Genomic DNA, 20,564 nt, shown 5'->3' with positions numbered 1-20,564 from the left:
CATTACATTACATGTCATTTAGCGGACGCTTTTATCCAAAGCGACGTACAATAAGTGCATTCAACCATAGGGTACAAACTCAGGAGAACAGGAAACAAGAAAGTGCAATTTCCTCAAATAAGCCAATTTACAATTTGCTATAGATGAGTGACGTTACAAGTTCAATTTAAGTGCTACAGTTTGTTAGTCTTTAGTCGAGGTAGAGTCTGAAGAGGTGTGTCTTTAGTTTGCGGCGGAAGATGTGAAGGCTCTCTGCGTCCCGATGTCTTCAGAGAGCTCATTCCACCATTTCGGCGCAAGGACAGCAAAGAGACGATTAACACATCATTAATCATTAACACATCTAGTTGCCCTTTTTTATTTATTATGTTATATTACTAAGTACTAAATTCGTGTATTAATTAATATGTTTTACCGTTGAGGAGGCATGAAGTTAAATGGTTAGTAACCATACAAGAAAAAATGATTATATAGTGATAAACTATATGATATAACTAAACGTAATTTACATGTCTAAGTACTGCAAAAAGTTACTTTGATGAGAGAAAGTAGTAAGACTTGGTCGTGCGATGCTGGGGCGACGAAGAAAGAGCTGTTATTGCACTATTCAGAGGTGTATGCAGGAAGTCTTATTGTGAAAGGTCAGAATTGGGTTCCCGGATATGTTGACAGCATTTTTGGTAATTTCGGCGAACTTTTAACCAATATTGTGGGAGTCACATTTATTTGTAATTTAAATATATATGTGAATTCTTTTGTTTGCATTTGCAATTATTGAGACTGATCGGACCCCATAGATTTATGCCGACAATATTAAAAAGGCAAACGATAACGTTGTACTAATCCTGTTCATGTGGCCACCTGGGATTTGGGAGGTTTTCCCATTTTGTATGTCATCATAGATTAAAGTTGAGTTGTATTCACCGCATCATGTATCTTACGCAACAATCTAACGTAAAATAAAAAATATGTCGACTCGAGCGAAAGAACACATTGCTAGTTTCCGGGGCTGACCCCAAAAATATATTCATAGTTTTCATTGGTTGGCCTTAAAAATACGTCATCCCTGCACCGCTGCAGATTTAATTTAATTGGACGACTGAGGGGTTTCATTTTTATGATTGGCTGAAATATTAAGCCATGAGAACGATTAATCAACATATTGGCGATAACATTGTCAACAACCTGACTATATAATTAAATTCCGAGAGCAATATGTACTGCTTTTGGATAGTAACCTTTTAAAACATCACGTATTGTTTCAGTCCCTGAGTAAAGCGCCACCAATCACAAGCCGCGCCACTGCGTGTTGCTAGGCAGATTATGTTAATATATGCAATGCAGCCGCCTCTGCAGCTACCATTCTGAGGTAAGAACAACTGGTACGCTTTCCACAAATCTAAGACAATAGGGATTGGCTTCAACACTACTGATATAGATCGACTACTCTTTCGTCTGTCTGTTCATATAAATTGAATGATCAGGACTTTTTAGCGAATTTGAACCGGTAGAGATGTTCTGTTTTTTTGTGGCTCTCTTCGGATGCCGCCGTTGTTGTTAGTCCCACCCAAAATGGAGCCCGTTCTTCCTTGTTCATGGTAGTCTTGAAGGGCTGGGCTCAACTAGGAATGGGGGACGGGTGGGTGTACTCAAATCATTCGGTCTTTTGCCGCATTAAATACAACCGTGTGAAACATTGCAGAATGCAGCCCACGTCGCGGGGTCTGTACGGTTATGTGTAGCTCGGAAGTCGGCCTTGCGCCGGGATTATACGGCCGTAATGCTTAAATTGCGCTGCGGTAAATGCCCGGGTTTCCAAAGCGCAGGTTTGTGTGGTATGGTCCAGTTGGGACCGACAACCTGCGGGGTTAAAATAGGGGGGATTGCATTTTTTTATCGATTAAACCAACACGATTTCTGAATGAGTTTTCACAACCGTGAGATCTCCCGGGTGCTTTTGTGCCGATATTCGCGTGTCTTTAGCGACTGTTTCCCGGCCTGGCTAACGGTAACCTTGTTTTGCCTCGTACCCCCGCGGAGAATCCCGTGTGACCGCTCAGAACTAACAGAACTGTCACGCTGCTTTACTTTTTTTTGGCGTGAACGTGCTGTCATCGCCGCGTGTGGAAAACGTGGAAAATGTGCGTTGCAGCTCGCACGTGCGGTTGAATTCGGTGTCCCTTTGCCAGGAGAGAAGCTTCCTTAGAGCCTCTCCGTTGCAGACAAACCGCTTCTCTGTGCACATAAACAATTCGATGAGCCTGTAACTCCTTTGCATTGCACTGTTTGAAACCCCATATTGTTGTGCGACGATGCTCGATATAATCCAACGCCTCAGAGTCACACATGCACATTGAAATCAAGCCATCCATATTTGACTTTGAATTACCTGTTCTTACCATTTATCACAACATTTTTTTATTCGTATTATTACTCCCATCATCCCCAGTCACCTAGTTTGTGTGCATTACAGGCGTCCCTGCCCGCCTCAAGAGTGACGTGAGAGGTGACGTTGTTGGCTACAGGCCTGACAACGTGCTGCCATGGAGACCAAACAGGAACCCTCGGCCGTGTGGAGTCAGACTACTGACAATGATTCAGGCAACAGCACACAGGTCTGAACTGTCCCTGAAGAGCAATGACCCACCAGTCCGTTGCAGTAGAAAAGAATACAGCACACTTGAATTATCAGTTGAATACACTTCGCCTGGGTGCACCCTTGTGCACACTGCGCATGGTTTCTGCAGTAGGGCTGTCAAAATTTCTCGTTTGAATATTCGCTTTAATAAAAGACAGATATTCGAATATATTCGGTTGCGCATTAGGCACGTCAATAACAGGACAAATTAATACAATGAGACATAACTACTTGTATAGGTAATTTATAAGTTTAAACCTATTTAACAACATATTACCTGCACAAAAGTAAATAAATGAACTAACAGCCACAACCGCAACTCTTGCTCGCCCGCACACACACTCTCTCTCTCTCTTTCTCTCACCGACGCGCTCTCTGCGCAAAGCGGTTTAAATGAACGACCACAATAAACAAATGCAGAGTGCTGATCAAGAGTTTTGTGCAAGCAATTTAATGTCGTGATTCTTGTCCCAAATACGTCAGGCTTCATTCAGTGATTGAAACTGAAAGTTTTACAGTACCGACATTGAACGTTCCGAGCGTGAAACGGCAAATAATCAAAGCAGTGCGTGAAGCTTTTGTAGCCGATCTAGTCTATTTTATTCATGCAATATACAGTCAGTAGTCAGGCGCGTGCCCATCCGCTAAGCACACAGTCGTGCCGCCGTTTAAAAAAAACAAAAACATATACCACGTTAATGGTGGATTAATGGGGCCCTTGTGTCTCCTGCACATGTTTCGCAGGTGCATTTTGAAGGCGGCACAGTGGCCCAGATTGTGTACAGTGGAGATCAGGCAGACCGGGGACAGCAGCAGGTGGTTTATACAGCAGACGGGAACTCCTACACCTCTGTAGAGTCTGCGGAGCACACGCTGGTTTACATCCACCCTGCAGATGGCACTCAGGTAAGAACAGATGTTTTTTTTCAAGGGCATGCTGTCAACTGGTATTTTAAGCAATTGATGGGTTGGTGGGTTTTAAGGATGCCATGGCACATAGTGTTGTGTTGACCCTGCCTTTTTTTATGGGAAAGGGTGTTGGAATGTTTTACTAAAAATAAAAGCATCAACTCTTGAGACTTTCCTTTATTTCCAAATGGGCCAAGTTGATACAATTTATAGCATGCACTTGGCCCTGCGATATTATCCCACAGCTAAGTATACGACTTCCCTTTCAGACTGTATTTGCTGACCAGCCACAGGTGGCTTACATTCAGCAGGATGGCACGACTCAACAGGTAAGTTTACCAGGTACTGTCGTGCACTGGCTGTGTGCCACCTAGTCGTCTTCAACCTTTGGAGCAATGTCCTCTCATTCGCAGGTCACTGTTTTGTTGCCCAGCGGACAGAACATGAATGCTGCCAATCTGCATGTTCTGAGCAATGTTGCAGAGGCTCCCCAAGCTATTCTGGAGGCGGTCTCCCAGGTGAGGACATTGTGCGACAACATCAAGCGACATGAAGGACAAATATGAGTTCATAAGTATCACAGGTCAACGTTTTGATTGACGTCACTGCGAGTCCCTCAGAAATGGTTGATGGATTTCTTTTGACTGTACAACCACAAAGTTTGTTTTAGCATACACACAATATTATAATTGAGTATACTTTGGTGGTGTAAAAATAGTCCCTTTCCACATTTTGATGTCATTGTTGCACGTGGAGAAGCATATAGATGAGAACAGTTCAGCGTTTCTCAGATAAAGATAATCAGAGCAGTATTCAAACTATAAAATGATCCAATACACACACAGGAGCAGCTTTCTGCGTCCAATTCGCTCCCCTCCATGGGTGACATCGCGGACCCCCCCATCAGTCCCCTCGGGGCCACAGACTCCACAGACGACTCTGACGAGGAGGAAGATTCTGATATGGATGACTGGGAGCCTCGTCTGCCTCAATCATTCAACCCCCACAGTCTCTGTGAGTGAAGTCCTCCGTCAGGACTCCCCCGTGTTGTAGAGCGGACAGAGCGGAGGATGTCAAGTTTTTCTCTGTGCCTGGACTTTAGGACAAGAATGGTTTATTTAATACACTCTGCTCGCTGACTTCCATAAACCACGTAGCATAACAAAGTCTAAATACAGAACTCTTAAAACTTGCGAAAAACCCCCACTAGAACTCTGGATCTGCACTTCAATTATTTTTTCTTGATTAACAATATCATGGGAGTAGATTAAAAAAATAATATTGTTTATTATTCAGTATCTATATCTCTTTTGTGGGAATTGTCTCGTATTGATTGATGGAATTTAACATTTTGTGGCTTCTCAGGGTGTGACGAGTGTAATTGTGCCAACCCCTCGGTGTGCCTGAAGCACGGCCCTCTGCACCCCATCCCCAACCGGCCCGTGATGTCCAAGGCCCGAGCCAGCCTGCCTCTGGTCCTCTACATCGATCGCTTCCTGGGCGGAGTGTTCTCCAAGAGACGCATCCCCAAGCGCACGCAGTTCGGTCCGGTGGAGGGACACCTGGTCTGTCAGAGCGAACTGCAGGACCACTACATCCATCTAAAAGTAAACCGCGCCCTGCATGACCGATCTCTGGTTGATTACTTTTAAGCTTTCCTTAATTATGTAGATTGTACTGCGGGATTGAAGGTCTCGGGTTGCCGGTCCCTGTCTGATCTCTATTCCTTGTTATTGCCCGTTGTCTTAGCTGCGCATGCTGGATGCTGAGAAAGACGGAGAGAAGTCTGAGGACATGTGGTTGGATCTTTCCGATGAAGAGAGTTGTAACTGGATGATGTTTGTGAGGCCTGCTCAGAACCATCTGGAGCAGAATCTGGTTGCCTACCAGTACGGCTCGGAGATCTTTTACACATCCATCAAGAATATCCAACCCAAACAAGAGCTCAAGGTCAGTTGTACAATTTAATGAGAAATGGAGAAAAATCGAAAGTACCATTGAACCTCAAGTCGCCGACGGCTTATCGCAGTCGACTAGAAACGTTTTGTTGTTTTGCTCGACAGGGTTCGAATCCAGTTTGTGGGGAGCTTTCATTATATATATTTTCTCAAATTAATGTCTTTGAGTGGCTCTGATGCACGTCACTGTCCGAACAGAATATGCAGAGCAGCCGTCTTAGAACGCATTGTTATTTTGCTCGACAGGGTTCGAATCCAGGTCATGGCCATCTTTTAATAAATCTATTTTCTTCAATGTATCTCTTCATACGTGATGCATTCAGTGACGTAGTGCTCATTTATACACCCGTAATCGCTGCCATGGATATGTGATGCATTTTGAACATTTTCAGCAATATGTTTGCGAATGTGTGACGAATCAGGTGACCGAGGCAGACAACCTTGGCTGCTGTAGGGGGAACACAAACACGCTCGCGTAGGCAAACCAGTAGGTTCAAAAACCAGTAGGGACGTAACACCGGTGAGTTAGCGTGTTAGCTCGTTGTGGCTTGAACAGCCGCTCGCCAAAGTGTTTGTTGTGGGGTTTTCATTGCTGTTAGAACCATGACTCAATCTCAACACACGTGAGACAAGTAGCGGCGATCCTCGATCTATTCTGCCGCCTGCCGAAGAGCAACGTCAGTCGTTATGGCATATCGCCGGTATGAGCGGTGCATGAGAAATTCATACCGTACGGAAATCTTCTGCCGGTATACCGTGTAGTCCTGTAGTGCAGTTTGTGTGTCGTGCTGTTTATACCGCTTGCTCATTTGGCCTGGGTGTAAAGAAACACAGATGGCATTTACGGAATCATTCACGCCATAAACAACCATCTTCTTATTGTGTTATTAGACAAACAAATAAATGTGCCAGTTTTAAATCTAGTGTGTCTGTCACGATAAAATCTTTCCTCCATAAAAGCATTTTTAATAGGCAATACATTTTCTCTAAAACTAGGTCAAGTCGAAGGCCCTTATTAAAAACCTTGTTTCTAAAGTTGCTCGGCGACACCTTTGTTGTGAGCTTCATGTCTTCCTCTCTTAAACTATAGAACTTCCACACCAACAATGTAATGTGTGTGTGTGTGTGTGTGTGTGTGTGTGTGTTTATGAAGCACACATAAATGAGAATGATGTCATAGTTAATGAAATGAAAGCAACGCTCATCACCAGTAAATACAGTATATTATAGTCTGCAGTTATTTGTGTTTTCTCAACGATCTTTACCTCTTAAGGTGTGGTATGCAGCCTCATATGCAGAGTTTGTCAACCAGAAGATCTACAATGTTACAGAAGAGGAGAGAAAAGGTGAGTTGCTGATGAATCTATTTTTTTGTGTTGCACTTTTCTTATTTATTCATCACGCAGATTAGGAATGTGAAGGTATTCTGTTTGTGGTCCTCACTTTCTCTTGTTCCTTCAGTGCTCCGGGAGCAAGAGAAGAACTGGCCTTGTTACGAGTGTAACCGCCGCTTTGTGAGCTCCGAACAACTGCAGCAACATCTCAACATGCATGATGACAAGTTAAACTCCGTTACCAGGCAAAACTTTTTTCTTCATCTCATTTTACATTTTCCGCTCCTGTTTATTTCACATCAGAGCCCAAAATGAACCGATTCGTTGTTTGTTTCCCCCTCAGATCCAAAGGCCGGGGTCGAGGAAGAGGCCGGAAGAGATTTGGGACCGGAAGAAGACCGGGACGCCCACCTAAATTTATACGTTTGGATCTCCCAGTCGACGCCGCTGGGGAAAAGACAACAGTAAGAGCTGCATCAATCTGGGCTTTGTTGCTTCCTTGATGAATTGATATGGGCAAATAAATTGTTATGTATTTAACTTTTCAAGCAGGAGCTGGAATTGACAGAGAAGCCTCTAGAGGAGCGCGAGGAGGCAGCTGAGAATGGGATGACGGTGGTGGAGATGGAGTCTGAGGACGCGACCGGGACCGAGTCAGAGGGACAACTTATCCCTCCTGCAGGGGAGCCGGTTTCAGAGTCCGTCACCCCGCCCTCTGACACGGACGCCCCTGTTCCACTGAAGGAGGACCCAGCGCAGAGCAGCCAATCAGAAGGCCACCTCACGTCTCAGGAAATGCGCCGTGCCAAGAGGATACGGGTAAGACCGCCGTGTTCAGCCATCTCCAACAGCGCTTAAGACCAGTTTACATGGTGTTGTAGTGGCCATTTTTGCTTTACAAAAAGTGTGTCTCTCTCCCTTAATGCGCGCTTGCCTCAAAGATGGATGTGCAGGTAGGTAGGACCAGGAGGAGGGCAGACAAAAAAAACATTTGCTTCAAAGATAATTTTTTTGTCCTTGTCCGTGGTGTTCGTATTCGGGGGACATTTCTGGATCTGCACACTCGCATCCATCAGCCTCATCCAATGTCAGGGCGGATCCATGTCAGTGAACACTGTTGGGGTTTCCTGCTATTATTTCCCCTTCCTCTTTTGTCCTCTTCAGAATGCAGCACTGCAGCACCTTTTCATAAGGAAAAGTTTTCGTCCTTTTAAATGCACCCACTGCGGAAAGGCCTTCCGGGACAAAGAAAAGCTGGACCAGCACTTGCGGGTCCACGGCCGGGACGCCTACGCCTTTTCCTGCCACATCTGCAGCAAGACCTTCATGAGTGACTCGGCCCTGGAGGACCATCTGCTGGTGCACACGGAAAACCGGTCCTACTCTTGTCTCTTGTGCCCGGAAACCTTTGAAAGACTGGAGCTGCTCAAGGACCACGTAGGGATGCATGCTGTGAACGGCTGCTTCACCTGTCCTTCCTGCAAGAAGACATTTACTGACTTCATCCAGGTCAGTGAGTAAAACGTGCAGTTGGCCCATTAGAACCAGGCTGTAGTCTGAAAGGGTCTGAGAAGGTCAATGTGAAGGTGCCTTCGTAGCGTTCAATATGCAGCAGGGGGTGAAAAATAGTCAAAATGTACTTCTCACTTGATTTATTAGTAAACATTGAACATTAAGCCCTGTAAACAGTTTACGGTCTCAATTTGCTAGTCAAGTTTTCTTCAACATAGCTGGCTATAATTTTAAGCAAAAGAAAATTCAGTTCAGTTATTTACTCAGATTTTGGACTGTGAAATGTTCTCTTCCGTAGGTGAAGAAGCATATCCGCTGCTTCCATTCAGAGAAGATTTTCCAGTGTCCAGACTGTGAAAAGGCCTTCTGCCGGCCGGACAAGCTGCGCTTGCACATGTTACGCCACTCCGACCGCAAGGACTTTCTGTGCTCAACATGTGGCAAACAATTCAAGGTAATATGGATAGATGGCGCATTGAAAGATAACAGTAAGTATTAAACAGATATGTCAGTTCTCACAAAGTTCTTTTCCTGTGGCATTAAGAGGAAAGATAAGCTGCGGGAGCACATGCAGCGCATGCACAATCCCGACAGAGAGGCCAAGAAGGCAGACCGAATCCACCGCTCCAAAACCCTCAAGCTGAAGGTGCCAACCACGGACTTCGAGAGCTTTATGTTCAAATGCAGAGTGTGCATGATGGGATTCAGACGCAGAGGAATGCTGGTGAGCAACGAGTCACAGAAAGCATTTTGTTTGTTGACAGGGAGGTTGGGGATATTCCAGTACACTTTGCTTTATTTTTCTTATCACAGGTCAATCATTTATCCAAGCGTCACCCGGAGATGCGTATTGATGACGTGCCAGAGCTCACGCTGCCGATCATCAAGCCCAACAGGGACTACTTCTGTCAGTATTGTGACAAGGTTCGTTTCCACCCCTCGGTTATGTGTATTATCATTTTTTTGAAAAGATCTGTCATTGCTGTTTTAAAAAAATGGATTTATTAATTAAGTTGCATGCCTAAAACCAGAAGTGCAAACTTCCGCTTCACCTCAAACTCTGAATGTGACCTTTCTGTATGTCAATAAATCAATCTGGTGGATCTCTGCGTGCAGGTGTATAAGAGTGCCAGTAAGAGGAAGGCACACATACTGAAGAACCACCCCGGGGCAGAGCTGCCGCCCAGCATCCGGAAGCTGCGTCCGGCTGCTCCTGGTGAACCGGACCCCATGCTGAGCACTCACACACAGCTGACCGGCACCATCGCCACTGCACCGGTCTGCTGCCCGCACTGTGCCAAACAGTACAGCAGCAAGGTCGGCATGGAGCTTTGTCAAAGAAGCAGTTCCACAAACATGAGCTCATTCACAATCCTGATCCAATCTGATAACGCTCTGTGCTTGTATCTCCAGACTAAGATGGTTCAGCACATCAGGAAGAAGCATCCAGAGTTTGCACAACTCGTCAGCAACATTCAGACTCCTCTGACCGCGGCCGTCATCAGCAGTGCTCCTGCCGTCATCAGTGCGGACGGGACCACAGCGGAGGCTGTAGTGGTAAGAGTAACAAACATACAGGCTGGGCAGCAATGCTCAGTAGATTGATGAAAATCTGTGATGTGCTGCGTAAATATACAAAAATTGGTGATGGTATTCAATGTGTAAATGATGTATGATGTATAAAACTGGACTCGGCGACAGAATCAATGAAGAAAGAAGACAATAAAGGGCATCAATTCATAAGGATCTGATATTATAATTTATGATTATTTCTCTCCACAGACAACAGATTTGCTGACCCAGGCCATGACGGAGCTCTCTCAAACACTGACAACAGACTACCGCACAGCACAGGGAGACTACCAGAGGATCCAGTACATCCCCGTGTCTCAGGCAGGAGGCGGCCTCTCCCAGCCGCAGCACATTCAGTTGCAGGTGGTGCAGGTGGCTCCGGTAAGATCTGCAACCTGATCGAGTTTTTTTTTTTTTTAGCAGTTTTAATGTGCCGCTGATTGACCGCTAATTTGACTGTGCTACCTTGTACTCTGGGTATTTGTGATGAGCGTTTGTCCACAATCTCTTTAATGTTTTGTCAAGTAGGTTTTAAAAGAAATGAAATTCCCTTTTTATTTCCTACTGTATTTTGAAAATGTAACGTGCGGTTGAAAGAATTGAAGTTGCTTGTTCTGTGCCGGGTGGAAGTGATTGTATTGTATTTTATTCTGTATTTCACAGGCTTCCCCACCACATTCCCAGCACTCGGCAGTAGATGTGAGCCAACTGCACGACCCTCACGGCTACAGCCAACACTCGATCCAGGTACAACACATCCAGGTCAACGAGGCTTCAGGCCCTGGACAAGGTGCCAGCCAGGTAAACCCTAAACCCTCAGACTGATAACAACACATCTTGTTGGTCCCATTATGTTAAGCTGGAAAACACAACATTCCATCACTTTCTTTTAGGTCAGCGGTCAGCCTCTAAGCCCCACCTCCCAGCAGCCCAGTCAGGAGCTGAGTCCCACCCAGCTGACCCCTGTGACCTTAGCTCAGAGCCACACCCTGCAGACCACCAGCACGCAGCAGCAGCAGCAGGGCGCTGTGCAGCATGCTTACATACCTGGGAACTGGAACTACCGAGGCTACTGTGAGTTACCGCTTGCTCCCATATTGCCCAGCCAGTCCCGATGTCTTTGAATGCCTCGGTACTGTACGATTTGCTTCTCCAGGTAATATGTCAATTCTTTACTGTGGCAGCATCTGAGATCCAGATGATGGCTCTACCACACACGCAATACGTGATAGCTGAGGCCACCGCTCCTGTATCCGGAGTCAACAGCAACCAGGTGAAAACGGTGAGTTCAGTCTGTACCTGTTCGCTTAAAGCCACTACGACCTTTGGCTGTAGTTTAGGAAGTCACAGGAGAGCCGTATAATCTTTCTCACCCATGTTTTATAGCTACGGTATAGGTCTCTTTTACAGATGAAAGCTCTATTTAAGTTTTTTTTTTTTTCAAAATTTCAAAATATGTCCTGCATGTAAATGTAGTATATATTTAAAAAAAGATCCTAAAGGTGAGTCGTACATGGAGCAGATTTAAAACACATTAGTCACTTTACCACAAATGCATTTCACCTGTGAAGAAATACTTTTTCCGAAGCGAAAGCTTTTCTAACGCATGAATCATTAATTGTTTTTTTTTCTTTTTCTGATATAATATAAAAATGTATAATTTATTATATTGCACTGACAGAAGTCAGCCTGGTATTTATTATTGTTCTCAGGGACTTTAATAGAAAACAGGAAGTAATAGTGTATTTAAAAAACGTGTGTGTGTGTATATATATATATATATCATTAAGGTGATATAAAATGTCAGAAAAATCCATAGATTTGGCCAACATGAGCTACACGTATGTACATCTTTTAGACACGTGTATGCAGGCCAGATCTGTTCCGTTTTAGCAATAAAAAATAAAAAATGGGCCTAAAATTCTAATTCTAATAAACTTTGTGGCTTCTGGCACTAACTGAACCCATCACTATGGAACTTAAGACATGCGCATCCCTGTCCTGCAGACACACTACGTCATCTCTGAGGGCCAGAATGAGCTGGAGACTAAGCAGGCGGTTCCTCAGAACACAACGCAGAGCCACGCCGAGCATCTGGAGCAGCAACCGGCCAATCAGCAAGCCACCACCCAGTACATCATCACCACAACCACCAATGGTAGCGGCACCAGTGAAGTTCACATCACTAAACCCTGAACTGTACGGCGATGAACTCTGCAAACCACTGATCCGCACGTATACCTCAGAAGCTTGTATGCTCGTTAAGGAACAAACGCAGTTGCACATGGATACATACAGCACTAAAAAGGGGATGACTTGAAGGGCAGCACAGTTGTATGTGTCTGTTCGAGGGTGTATGAGCTGTGAAGTTGCAAGCTGCCAGAACTTTGTGAGGGGAGAGCGAGAGAAAGTTTGCATTTTAACAGAATATGTAAACAATGACCGAACTGCACTTGCTTTAACGATACAGATTTGGAAAATATTTTCTTAGAATATGTTCTTGTTGTCAGCAGATTCAATCTTATATATGTTAAATACAGGTCCTGTACACATCTATAAAAGAAAATATCTTAGTCCTACTGTGTGAGCTACTGAAGTGGTGGAAATGTTTTGTTTCTCAGTCCTCACACACACTCAAGCCCATTTTACATCTTTTGTAAAGCTCCATCAATTTCTAAAGTATAGAATTTGTAAGTAAATCCTGGAAAAAAAATACAGAGCAAAAGTAGAAAAAATACTGTATAAAAAAACCCTTCTCCGGTTGGCCTTTCAAACCATTGTGTTTGTGCCCAACACTGTGTGTTTGTTTGTTGTATGTTACCATCATGTTGCTGATCTCTAATGATATTTGTGTCCATTAAGTTCCTTTTGGAATGGTTTCAGACATTTTATTATTCACGTAGTGGATTGTCCTATTTTGTATTTCTTTGTAATCAGAGTGTTAAAAAACATATTAGAGGTCGGCACACAGTGTTATTCCATGTAATGATATGTTTATTAAATACAAATAATTGACATGTATTTCATTTGGGGTTGGCGTTTAAAGAACAGCAGAGTCATATTTCCATCCTGATGAAGAGTGAAAGGAGAAAGTTCCACAGAAGGAATAGCTCAAACCTTGTGAAAGCAAGATGCCTTGTTTATGTGTTCATCAACAAGGCATCTACTGCTGCAACTCATATTACATTACTTGTGGTACTCTTGATGTTCATTAAGTACTTTTAGGTTACCCTTGAAGAATATACCGGTTAATACCTAAACACAATTTAGGTTATTGTAAAATGCTTTTAATGTGGCCATATTTATATTAGTCTATAGACTTGTAAAATATTGCAGGAATATTTTAAACATGTACAGCAGCGACGTTGTCCTTTTGTCTATGTGTTGAGAAATTAAATTATTTTATATCTGTGCACTTTTTGGTTCAATTCATTACAAAAGGTGTCATACTCGGGGAGCACGTCCTTCTCAGGTGGATTGGGGTCTTGAGCCGTGGATAACATCTCACAGCTAGATGTCAGTATCACCACTAAAACGAGCCGATTTTACACTATTTTAAAACACGAGAGACAAGTGTCAACCTAATCTCTGTGTGAGTGTTAAAAATCTCTTGTTTATTTGTTAATCTCTCACTGGTGGAGATTTTACTGCTATTCAAATCCGACAAGCTGTTCACATGTCGTGAACTAATAATAACTCTGTGATTCCAGGTGTAGCTGGCGGAGCAGGGCTTGTCCTCCACTCAATCAGCGAGTTTCACACATTCCCTTTGTGAATGCAAGGTAGGAAAGGGAAAAAACAAACACCACCTCGATGAAACGGGACTTCCTGTAGAACCAGTTTAACAAGTTGGACTAATCACATTCCAAGCAGTTGTGCGGTGTTAAACCAATTCATTGTATGTCTCCGTGCTGCTCCTGTGCCTTGATTGACCGTTTGTCCCCCTCAAAGGCTACAGGACAAAGAGGGAGACCGGGCTGAGAGCACGGCTGTAAATGGATGGAGGAGGTAAAAGAGGACGGCGGGGGAGAGCCGGCTGAGAGGAGGCAAAGCCGGCAGAAGTAGGTGGATCCATGTGTCGTTTAACTTACCTTCATCGGCTTTTGATTGACAGGAACAAGCCTACCCGGTGCCCTTAGGGAAAAATGCTTATTTAAGTTAAAAGCTGTTGTTTTTTATGCTATTTCGCGAGATCTGTCAACTTGGTACACTTCTGTGTTCACATATACCTGCAACCGAACTGTCATTCATCACAGCACGTTGCTAGTTTAGGAAGAAACCTCCGCTACAGGACACAAAGGCTGGTCCATCATCATGGACGCATGTTGCGTGGCAGAGTAACGTTCAAAACATTATTTTAAATTCCATCCTGGATCCCGAGATTGACCAAAGAGTATGAAAAGAGAAGCATAGGAAAAAACTTCTTTCAAATGAAGTCACTTGTTGCTGTAGTTAAATATTTCTTCCAAAACTCAACACAATGTTTAATCTAACTTTGGTTTAAATTAGGCATTAGACATTTCCAGGGACCATATCCCATAAAAAAGATCCAATATCGATGTTAAAGTGAAATGAACCTAAGGCTTTGTTGATTTTACCAAAATGTTTCTCTTGAATTTATATTTGCAAGACAGGTTATCCCCTTTTCCTGTCAATTTAACAACGAATAGTGTTCTCTTTCATTTGCGATAAAGCAGTTCTCACTCTTTGTGTGGCTTTTTAACGGTTCTCTCTGTGGCTCCTGCAGTTCAAACCAAACCCCATTGACTCACCAGCCTCAGCAGACGTCTTGGTTACAGACTTTGAGGACACTGAGACCCGGCTGGTACAGCTTTGCTCCCGTAGGTGTGGTGTGGTCCATCTGCCGGGTGGAGGGGACGCCGAGCGCCTCTCTGTTGCCGGTGGACGTGTGCTGGAGGCTCCTGGCCGTGTGTTTGCTGTGGATGGCTCTTGGAGGTTGTGTCCATGCCCTGAAGTGCTGCCTGCGGCCACGACGCGGCGGGGTGAGAGCAGCGGCATGAACTGAATCGGGACGCGGCGCTGTTGTCGGATTTCTACGTGTGTTTTATTATGAGAGTTTGCTTCAGTTCCAGGGAGAGCGTCCAGTCAGGATGCAGCAGGAGGTTGTTACTGAAAACAGGAATAACCACTATTTATGGTGAGACTTCGTTTCACAGCCATTCCTCTATTATATTACATTTGTTTGGGTGATTTCTTCACAACATATCGGCCAAATATTGTCCAAGAACACAGTCATCATCAGGCATCTCCTTGCCGACTCACAGCTTTAAAATCTGGTTTATCCATATTTTGGGAATAACATCCGAATTTAATCCACCCAAAATAAACACTACAATATCTGCTATCAAATGCTGTAATTTAAAAAAATACGAGTCCATCCGAAGTTGTGAGTGAGGATCACATCCCTTTGTTGACCTACCTATAAACATTATCCCTCCAGGACGTCCCAGCTGGGGAGCCGGGACCACCATGTTCCTCCAGCTCTCGCCCTGGCTGACAGTCTGCTGCTCTGTGTGCTCCAGGAGCCCCTTTCAGATCCCAGTATGCCCCACATAAAGGCTCTCCTCTCCAGGCTGGAGGTAAGTGAAAAAAAAAACACCTTTCTGTCTCTAACACACACACAGCAGCCTCCAGCCATACCTGTCATCTCCTGTGTTTTCTCTCGCTCTTTGCATGACAGTGTGAAGTCTTTGTTGGTGATATCAGACCTCACACTCAGGCATTCACTGATATTGTAGCCCAAGGCAGTACACACTGCTGCTCTCTTCTGCACATCAACCAGATTGGCAGAGGAGAGACATTTGAATTACTAGTCTCTTTGTGTGTAGCTGCTGTTTGTGTTTTGGCACTGCCCATGAATGTGGCTCTATGATCACAGTGTCAGGGAGTCTGTTAGCTTGTTGGTCTTATTCTCTCATTTAAGCTACAGGTAAACATTTTTTGAGGTAGAATTTCTTTACCACCAAACCTATTTGGTGATTTTAATGCTCACAAAGGTGCTGCATGAGCCGCAGCCTTTGTGCCATGAACATCACAATCTCAAAAAAAACACTAGTGACATTTCAAATATGTTGTTTATTTTTTTCTTCTTCTTCTTTTTAATCGTCTCCACGCGCTTTTTTGAGAAAAAACCTAAACCCGGCCCTCTCAATCCTCTGTTTATCACTGTAGTCAGTGTGTCACACACTCGAAAAGGCGGATATTGGTTGGGATGCGACGCTGGAGCGTCCTGGCCGAGACTGTACACTGATCGACAAAGTGAAGGTCATCCACACATACCTGCAGCAGAGGTAAGGCTCAACCTCCAGTCTACACGCCATCTGCTGTCATGGGAAATGTGTTCAGTTGGATTAACACATCACACATTGCTTTCCCTTCCAACAGGTCGAGGTCATTGTGCAGACTCGTCCAGGTGCAGGAGGATTTTGAAGCCAGGGTGAAGGACATGCTTGAGGGCCTACAAGGCCTCTGGGCTCAATTGGAGGAGCTCCACACCGGGGTTACGCTCACCAAAGAGGGGGGCGGAGGCCGCGGAGACCTGGCCTCTGCCGGGACGCACGCAGAGGTAAGCAGTGGTGAAGGTCTGTCTGCAGTTTTGTGCTGCTGGTATTCAAGTGTATTCCATTTGTTTGGGGAGATACCCCTGTCAAAAATACATTTTGGGCAATTCAATTTTCATTTACATTGAAATACATTTAAGGCCAGGAACGTCTTTTTTATATGGCACATTATCCTACGCAGAAAAATTGAAAAATGAATAAAAGTACAGGCGGTTCGAGTTGTCTTCGTTTTCATTTTTTTTTTTTGAAACTGAGCCTGACATTTTTCTTGCGCTTGCCCTTGTGCGTTGTTTGTAATTTCCTACGTCTTTGGCAAAGACTCTGTTTACCGTCTTGGGGCGCTACAGGAACAGACTCCAGTCCTGCCAGGCTCTCCAGGAGGAAAGCACACAATTACTGCAGGTAAAGTTCCCCTCATGCAAGAAAAGGCTACTTGTGCAGTGTTCTGCTGTCTTCCCTCACAAATCCACTCTGCCCCGTCCCACAGGAGTTAACATGGCGTAACGCAAAACTAAGCAACAGTGGGAGCGGCGGCAGTGAGTCAGTGTGGCCAGAGCTGTTGCTTCAGGCCAACATGGAGCAGGTAAAGCTGACTCAGACATTGTTCATAGGTTTAGATAACTGCCACGAGTAACAACCCTTCTCTCTCTGCAGTTTGACCAGCTGCAGGAGAGTTTCATCAACCTGGAACAACAGACCACTACGTTTCAGGCGCACTTGGAGGGACTTGGAATCAGGAATCGGGAAGGACACACGGGGACGGGGCAGGTCGATCATGCCAACGGGGCCCGATCACGATCGGTTTCTCCACAGACTTCCCTGCATCTCCAGAATGGAGGAACCACGGACGAGAGGGACAGTAACCCGACCTCTGCATCCACATCGGTCTCCTCAATGGAAATAGACACAGACACAGACAGAGACAGGGACAGCCCTCTCTCACTGCGTGAGAGATCGGCTCTGCAGTTCAGCTCCACTATCCAACGCCTGCGTAAATCTGGGATGAGGAAGTGAGTTTCTTGGATTATACTTGGAACATGCATCAGAAAATTAGATAGAAAGGTTTAAATTAACAGTGGAGAATATTTTCAAACATGGATCATCTGATGATTTTATTCCTTCTATTTTCATTCATTTCATTCAATGTTTTGCTTACATTTACCATTTCAAAGACAGTAGTAGGAGGACATCCGATGAAACATTAAAAGCTTTTTTAGATACTGAATATTTCAAACACAAGGGGGCAAACTTCCACCAGTAATGAAACACAAAAGCTTTTCTATCAGATCACGTATTCCAACATAGTTTGTCATGATCTCAAACCATTCATATAGCGTACGGTAATTTAAAATCTCTGTCTACAATGGAGAACCATTAACCGGCACTTTTCTTACAATCAACTCATTTGAAGAAATTGTTGGACCGGCTTCTCGAACATACAGCCCATGAAAGTGTTCCCCATAAAATCCAGCCACAACATGATCAACATACTATTCAATTACACTATCTGTCCTATTTGTACAAGAATGGAGTAATTTAACATTGGATCTCCCTTTTTTTAACCAGGTGAAAGTTAGATTTATGAATATTTTTAATAAGCATGTCCTTCTGTGCAGGCGGAATTGGATTGACGCTAAGAAATCCCAGACTGTATAATTTCACTCCAATTGTTGGTTCTACCTCAAGAAGCCATGCAACTAGAGCTTTTCAAAGCGCGGCCATTGTAGGGCAGAGGGGGCAAGAGGAAGGTAGAAGGTCAACGCTGGAAGCGCTTCTGTTATTACTAAAAACTGAGCAGCCCTTCAGACCGCTTTGAAAGACATGAATGTCTTTGATCCAAGTCCAATTACCCTGCAGCTCCGACACTGATAGAAGTCGACACAATTTTCTCCACCAGATCTTCACTATTATTGCCGGAGAAAACCGGATTTCTGATGAGAATCAATCCATTCATTGCTGCCTTTATGTGCTAGTGGTAGGGAGTCCGTACTGTATGCGTGACGTGGATGTCATTTGACCATGAACTCACCCGCCATCTGCCAGATCCTGCATCTGTCTGATTCCTTCATACTGGGGCAGGGATCTTAAGAGGTGGGGCAGACGGGGAATCTGGGATGCAAGGAATGCAAGCTGAATGCTGCAGGATCCGAGGTGTCACAATACTGAAGATGCAAACGCACCACATTTGGACGGAGCGGGACTTTGGGAGGAAAGACGTGTGTTTTTCGGTAATGTGAAATTATTGACAAGAGCTTTTAATAAAAATATATTCTTTTTTTACCACATGACACATGGCTATGTGACATTTCCAACAAATCAGTCACAAATACACAATGTAACAGTCTCGGAGGCTCGCTTGGAATAACAATGACCACATTGGCATCGAGGTTCAATAGCAGAGCTTTGTGAATTGATTTACTGCGGCCTTCAATGCATCATTAGAAGGATTCAGGATTGCTTTTATTAAATGGGAAAAATAGGAACTCCTACTTTACAATCTTGTGGGGAACATCCCGGTCCTGCCCAGATAAACTCGCGCTTCACGTTTCTAGCATGTGATTCAAGGACCAGCAGAGAGACACCGTCTGGAAGAGCAGGGCACCCACCACCTACATGCGCGCCATGAATGTAAGAGTAGGCTAATGAAATTACGACAGGCTTTGTTTAGTTACACTAAAAAAAGTTTATGACTAGCTTCCTCGTGGGCCACTCGAGTCCTGAAGGAGAGAATATTTCAAAGCTAGCTCAAGTGTGTGTTGTTTCAGAAAATATGGTTCATGGCAGAGGTCAATCCCTCGCCTTATCCTGACAATTACTCAGGATCGAGTTTCACTGGGGAACACACAGCACACATTTGCGCTGATCCCTCCTCTGATGGCACAGCAAGACACAAGACAGTAGTGTGGACGCCTGCTACCCAATATAAACCAACTCAAGGAACGCATAGTTAAATAATCCACAATGTAAATGTGCAACATTTTAATCAAACGTTGCTACGTGGACAAATAAGTGCAGCAGAGGAAACCGACACAGAGCCACCGATAAAGGCAAAAACAATTTAAGCAGACGTTAACTATGAAGAATGATAAAGAGTATGTGTGCGTGTATTTGTGTGTTTTTATTTGTGAGTGTGTGTGGATGGTGGGGACCACGTTAACCTCTTAGCTTAATAGACATTTCCCAGGTTGAAATATGACATTGGTCCCGTCAAAACAAAACTGTGTGTTCATGATTCTTAGGGACGCGATAACGATATTCCCTATTTAATACGTCATATAACTAATAGAGGTAAGACAGCCAAGCGAAAATCATGGAAATGTCAAAATAGCAACATAAATAGTTAAAAATAAATCTATCCACTCTATTTGTATTAGTTTAACACGGCCACAATAAACAAAAGGAGAACAGGTGTTTATGATCAAGTTCTTTAACATTTTGTTAATGTGAACATTTATGTTTTGGAGGCCTGCGACGTAAGAGGTACGTAATGCTAAATATAGACACAACATATTTTCCAAACGGTTGTGGTGGTTCGGTTAAAGTCCACCAGATTTAGGATTCACATTTATTTTAATGATGAAATAGCTTGTGTCAAACATAAACAACTCTGGGGGGTTTTGCATCCTGAATGTGCGTTTTGTCATTTAATTTACATAAAACCAATGAATGTCTATTCCTTTATTTGAATTATAGACAATAACTAAGTAAAACGTGGGACTTGACGCAAAGACCTTCAGGTGAATCACAAGCCAAACGCATCACTTGGCATCAAGAGGTGGACACAGATGATGATGGCATCTTAACCACAGGCTGTTGGGAACGGACAGCTGCACATTGAGACAAAACATCAAAACACCAGCCACAGATGTACGCAATTAGAAACATGGTAGACATTTGGGGAGCAAAGGTCCATAAACTCGCATGTTATTATGGTTGATCTAACATTGCTGGAGGGAAGCCCACACTCAACAACGTTAATGGGCTTTGAGATTGGGTTTAAACATTCCACTATCTAGAATTTGCTGTCAAACTGTTTCCTATTTTGGTACTAAATCTTATA

The 20,564-nt window shown here is 44.1% G+C and overlaps 2 protein-coding genes across 10 annotated transcripts; both read left to right on the top strand.

Annotated features, from left to right (window-relative positions):
- The first annotated feature begins 1,141 nt into the window (after window positions 1-1,141).
- On the top strand, window positions 1,142-13,338 carry prdm10 (PR domain containing 10). 8 transcript variants are annotated; one of them, XM_040182932.2, is made up of 23 exons: window positions 1,142-1,369; window positions 2,474-2,615; window positions 3,383-3,544; window positions 3,817-3,876; window positions 3,961-4,065; window positions 4,393-4,561; window positions 4,913-5,154; window positions 5,297-5,497; window positions 6,779-6,851; window positions 6,967-7,084; window positions 7,183-7,303; window positions 7,389-7,658; window positions 8,004-8,348; window positions 8,650-8,805; window positions 8,896-9,075; window positions 9,165-9,275; window positions 9,468-9,668; window positions 9,765-9,908; window positions 10,134-10,304; window positions 10,587-10,724; window positions 10,817-10,997; window positions 11,108-11,205; window positions 11,931-13,338. In XM_040182932.2, the coding sequence occupies exons 2-23, from the start codon at window positions 2,544-2,546 to the stop codon at window positions 12,117-12,119; spliced, it is 3,507 nt and encodes a 1,168-aa protein (XP_040038866.2). In that variant the 5' UTR covers window positions 1,142-1,369; window positions 2,474-2,543; the 3' UTR covers window positions 12,120-13,338. The 8 variants fall into 8 exon arrangements, with proteins under 8 accessions (XP_040038866.2, XP_077962220.1, XP_077962323.1 ...); XM_078106094.1 differs by having other exon boundaries at window positions 1,143-1,369; window positions 7,392-7,658; XM_078106197.1 differs by having other exon boundaries at window positions 1,361-1,382; window positions 7,392-7,658.
- Window positions 13,339-13,644: 306 nt separating this feature from the next.
- Window positions 13,645-18,792, top strand: LOC120822949 (uncharacterized). Of its 2 annotated transcripts, XM_040182951.2 has the most exons (10): window positions 13,645-13,705; window positions 13,875-13,984; window positions 14,671-14,926; window positions 15,011-15,081; window positions 15,385-15,523; window positions 16,116-16,234; window positions 16,329-16,509; window positions 16,823-16,906; window positions 16,992-17,087; window positions 17,159-18,792. In XM_040182951.2, exons 2-10 carry the CDS (start codon window positions 13,923-13,925, stop codon window positions 17,516-17,518), a joined length of 1,368 nt encoding a protein of 455 aa, XP_040038885.2. In that variant the 5' UTR covers window positions 13,645-13,705; window positions 13,875-13,922; the 3' UTR covers window positions 17,519-18,792. The 2 variants fall into 2 exon arrangements, with proteins under 2 accessions (XP_040038885.2, XP_077962361.1); XM_078106235.1 differs by lacking the exon at window positions 13,645-13,705 and having other exon boundaries at window positions 13,787-13,984.
- Window positions 18,793-20,564: the final 1,772 nt, after the last annotated feature.

The sequence above is a fragment of the Gasterosteus aculeatus genome, chromosome 1 (genome assembly GCF_964276395.1).
Source record: "Gasterosteus aculeatus chromosome 1, fGasAcu3.hap1.1, whole genome shotgun sequence".
Classification (NCBI taxonomy): Eukaryota; Metazoa; Chordata; class Actinopteri; order Perciformes; family Gasterosteidae; genus Gasterosteus; species Gasterosteus aculeatus.
This window is presented reverse-complemented; position numbering and strand designations above follow the sequence as displayed.